Below are 2,885 nucleotides of genomic sequence, written 5' to 3' on the forward strand. Positions count from 1 at the left end.
TTTTAATTTCATAGCCTTTTATAATTGAGCTCCAATCAAGTTAAAATAATCTTGTAGGACCAGAAAGAGAATGGATTTGCCTGCACCGGTTCCTTGTTAAAATGTACTGAAGTCTAACTTAAAATCCTCTTAAATTTACATCCAACTTTTAGTTAATTTTATTAATATGTTTAATTGAATGGAAGTTAGCATGCTTTTGGCTAGGTTTTCTATGACCCAATTCCATAGTTCTATTGGAGTACAGTACTCTCCAATATGATCCGGATAGGGTAAATACATATGTTTGAAAGAATGAAATATCTTCATTAAAGAAGGATAAATAAATAAAAACATGTATGACTAGCATCACACATACCCAGGTGCTTATAACAATCAAATTTCCTTTTTTTTTCCAAAAACAAAATTATGAGCAAATCAATATTTAATCATAGGACTTTTCCAAATTCTTCAAAAGATACGAAGGAAACGAAGTTAATTTAGAAAAAAATTGATAACTTAAAAATATCCTTAAAATCAAAGGAAACGCACAAGCCGAATGGATTTGAACCCAATATGCGCAATCCAAATATATGAAACACCTAAACCACTAATTGACCTAACATCCTTTTTACATACAAAGAACGAGAAAATTCAAGTTAATTATGCTAATCAAGCTTACATATGTTGCCGGTTGATCCATTACCTTATAATTTAAGCTTTTGGATCAATTAATTACCGGCTTAACATATTAATCTTTACTCTTTGTAAATCTTGCGTTTTTCCATGAAATCTTGTCATTCAGAACAAGTCTTTTTTGGTCATAGCTAGCTAGCTACAATGTTGTTTGAGTTGTTGATTGAGGAAAGTGGACAAAAATCATAGATGGTACTGAAGGATAGAGTTAATGAAATCATATGAGTAACTCTTTTTAAATAAGGGAATGAAAAAAACAAGTATATTGAACAACTTCACAGTACAATATATAATACATATAAGGAAAAGGACCCTTCACCAACTTTTCTTCTTTGAAAGGGCTTTTTGATCCACCAGTCAAACACCAAGTGAAATGGTAGTTGTTTCACACTTGCATAATGATTTTCTAGATTTTTTTCAAAGAAGGATTAAAATGTTAAGGACCCTATAATATTTTAAGCAAGGGATTCATTTGTATATTTAGCTATGTTTCAAATGGAAAAGTATGTTTCAACTTCCTCCAACATTGATTGGTACTATCTATATACTTTATAGGTACCTACAAAATGAGCTGACACTGCTGGTTCTGAAGAGATAAAAGCCAGAAGATAGAAAAATGTGTCAGATGGTCACTTGCTTGGCCTTTGATTGTTGTAGAATTAGGCCTTTCACCGTCTGCAAGTAGTCTATAAATACTACCTTCTGCAGATGGCCTGATTAAAGAAGAAAAGAGTCTAGTGGGGAGAATGAAGAGTGGTGCGAGAGTTGGTGAAACTCATATTATGGTCCTTCCTTACTGTTCACAGGGTCACATAAATCCAATGCTCCAATTCTCCAGGCGCCTAGCCTCCAAAGGTCTCAAGGTCACATTAGTGATCCCAAGAGCCTCCATTTAGAATGCCCAAGCTAGCTCCATTAACATCGAGATCATTTGTGAAGGGCTCGAGGAGCGCAAAGAAGAAGAAAGTATAGAGGACTATGTGGAGCGTTTTAGAATGGTAGCTTCACAAAGCTTGGCGGAGCTTATCAAGAAACATAGTAGATCCAGCCATCCCGCTAAATTCCTTGTGTATGACTCAATGATGCCATGGGCACAAGACGTGGCTGAACCACTAGGCCTAGATGGAGTTCCATTCTTCACTCAATCATGTGCTGTTTCTACCATCTATTACCATTTTAATCAAGGGAAGTTGAAAACTCCTTTAGAAGGATATACGGTATCAATTCCTTCAATGCCACTTTTATGTATCAATGATCTGCCATCATTCATTAATGACAAAACTATACTCGGCTTCCTCTTGAAGCAATTTTCCAATTTCCAGAAAGTGAAGTGGATCTTGTTTAACACTTTTGACAAGTTGGAAGAGGAGGTACTTTCTATAACCCCCTCTACATAATACAAACACATGCAATAACCTTCCATGATATATTTCTAATTAAATAATCGTCTCATACTGTTAAATTCTCTGCCTAAATTCTATTAGGTGATGAAGTGGATGGCAAGCCTGCGACCAATCAAGACAATAGGACCTACTGTTCCTTCCATGTACTTAGACAAGAGGTTGGAGGAAGACAAAGAATACGGTCTCAGCCTTTTCAAGCAAAATGTTGACGCCTATATTGCATGGCTGGACTTAAAGGGCATTGGCTCTGTGGTTTATGCATCCTTTGGAAGCATGGCCTCACTGGGAGAAGAACAGATGGAGGAAATAGCATGGGGCCTGAAAAGGAACAACACCCACTTCATGTGGGTAGTCAGAGAATCAGAAGAGAAAAAGCTTCCTTGCAAGTTCTTGGAGGAGACATGTGAGAAGGGTCTGGTCGTGAGTTGGTGCTCCCAACTAGAAGTTTTATCTCACAAAGCTGTTGGGTGTTTTATGAGTCATTGCGGATGGAACTCAACTTTGGAGGCACTGAGCTTGGGAGTGCCAATGATAGCGATGCCTCACTTTTCAGATCAAACAACGAATGCCAAGTTCATTGAAGATGTATGGGGAGTTGGGGTTAGAGTTAAGCCGGATGAAAAAGGGCTTGTGAAGAGAGAGGAAATAGAGATGTGCATAAGGGAAATGATGCAGGGAGAGAGAGGGAATGAGATGAGAAGGAATGCTGAGATGTGGAAGGAGTTGGCCAAAGAGGCAGTAACTGAAGGCGGAACCTCCGATAAGAACATTGAAGAATTTGTTGCAGAAATTTTATGCAGCTTAGATTGA

General features: G+C 37.4%; 1 protein-coding gene across 1 annotated transcript; it reads left to right on the top strand.

Moving 5' to 3' along the window:
- The first annotated feature begins 1,436 nt into the window (after positions 1-1,436).
- Positions 1,437-2,885, top strand: LOC100244018 (mogroside IE synthase). Its single transcript, XM_019219735.2, has 2 exons — positions 1,437-2,042; positions 2,157-2,885. Exons 1-2 carry the CDS (start codon positions 1,668-1,670, stop codon positions 2,883-2,885), a joined length of 1,104 nt encoding a protein of 367 aa, XP_019075280.1. The 5' UTR covers positions 1,437-1,667.

This window comes from Vitis vinifera, chromosome 5 (assembly GCF_030704535.1).
Source record: "Vitis vinifera cultivar Pinot Noir 40024 chromosome 5, ASM3070453v1".
NCBI lineage: Eukaryota > Viridiplantae > Streptophyta > Magnoliopsida > Vitales > Vitaceae > Vitis > Vitis vinifera.

Coding starts and splice junctions, on each gene's coding strand:
- LOC100244018 (XM_019219735.2), top strand. CDS start 1,668: ATGGTAGCTTCACAAAGCTTGGCGGAGCTTATCAAGAAACATAGTAGA. Junction 2,043..2,156: donor TTGACAAGTTGGAAGAGGAG/GTACTTTCTATA, acceptor AAATTCTATTAG/GTGATGAAGTGGATGGCAAG.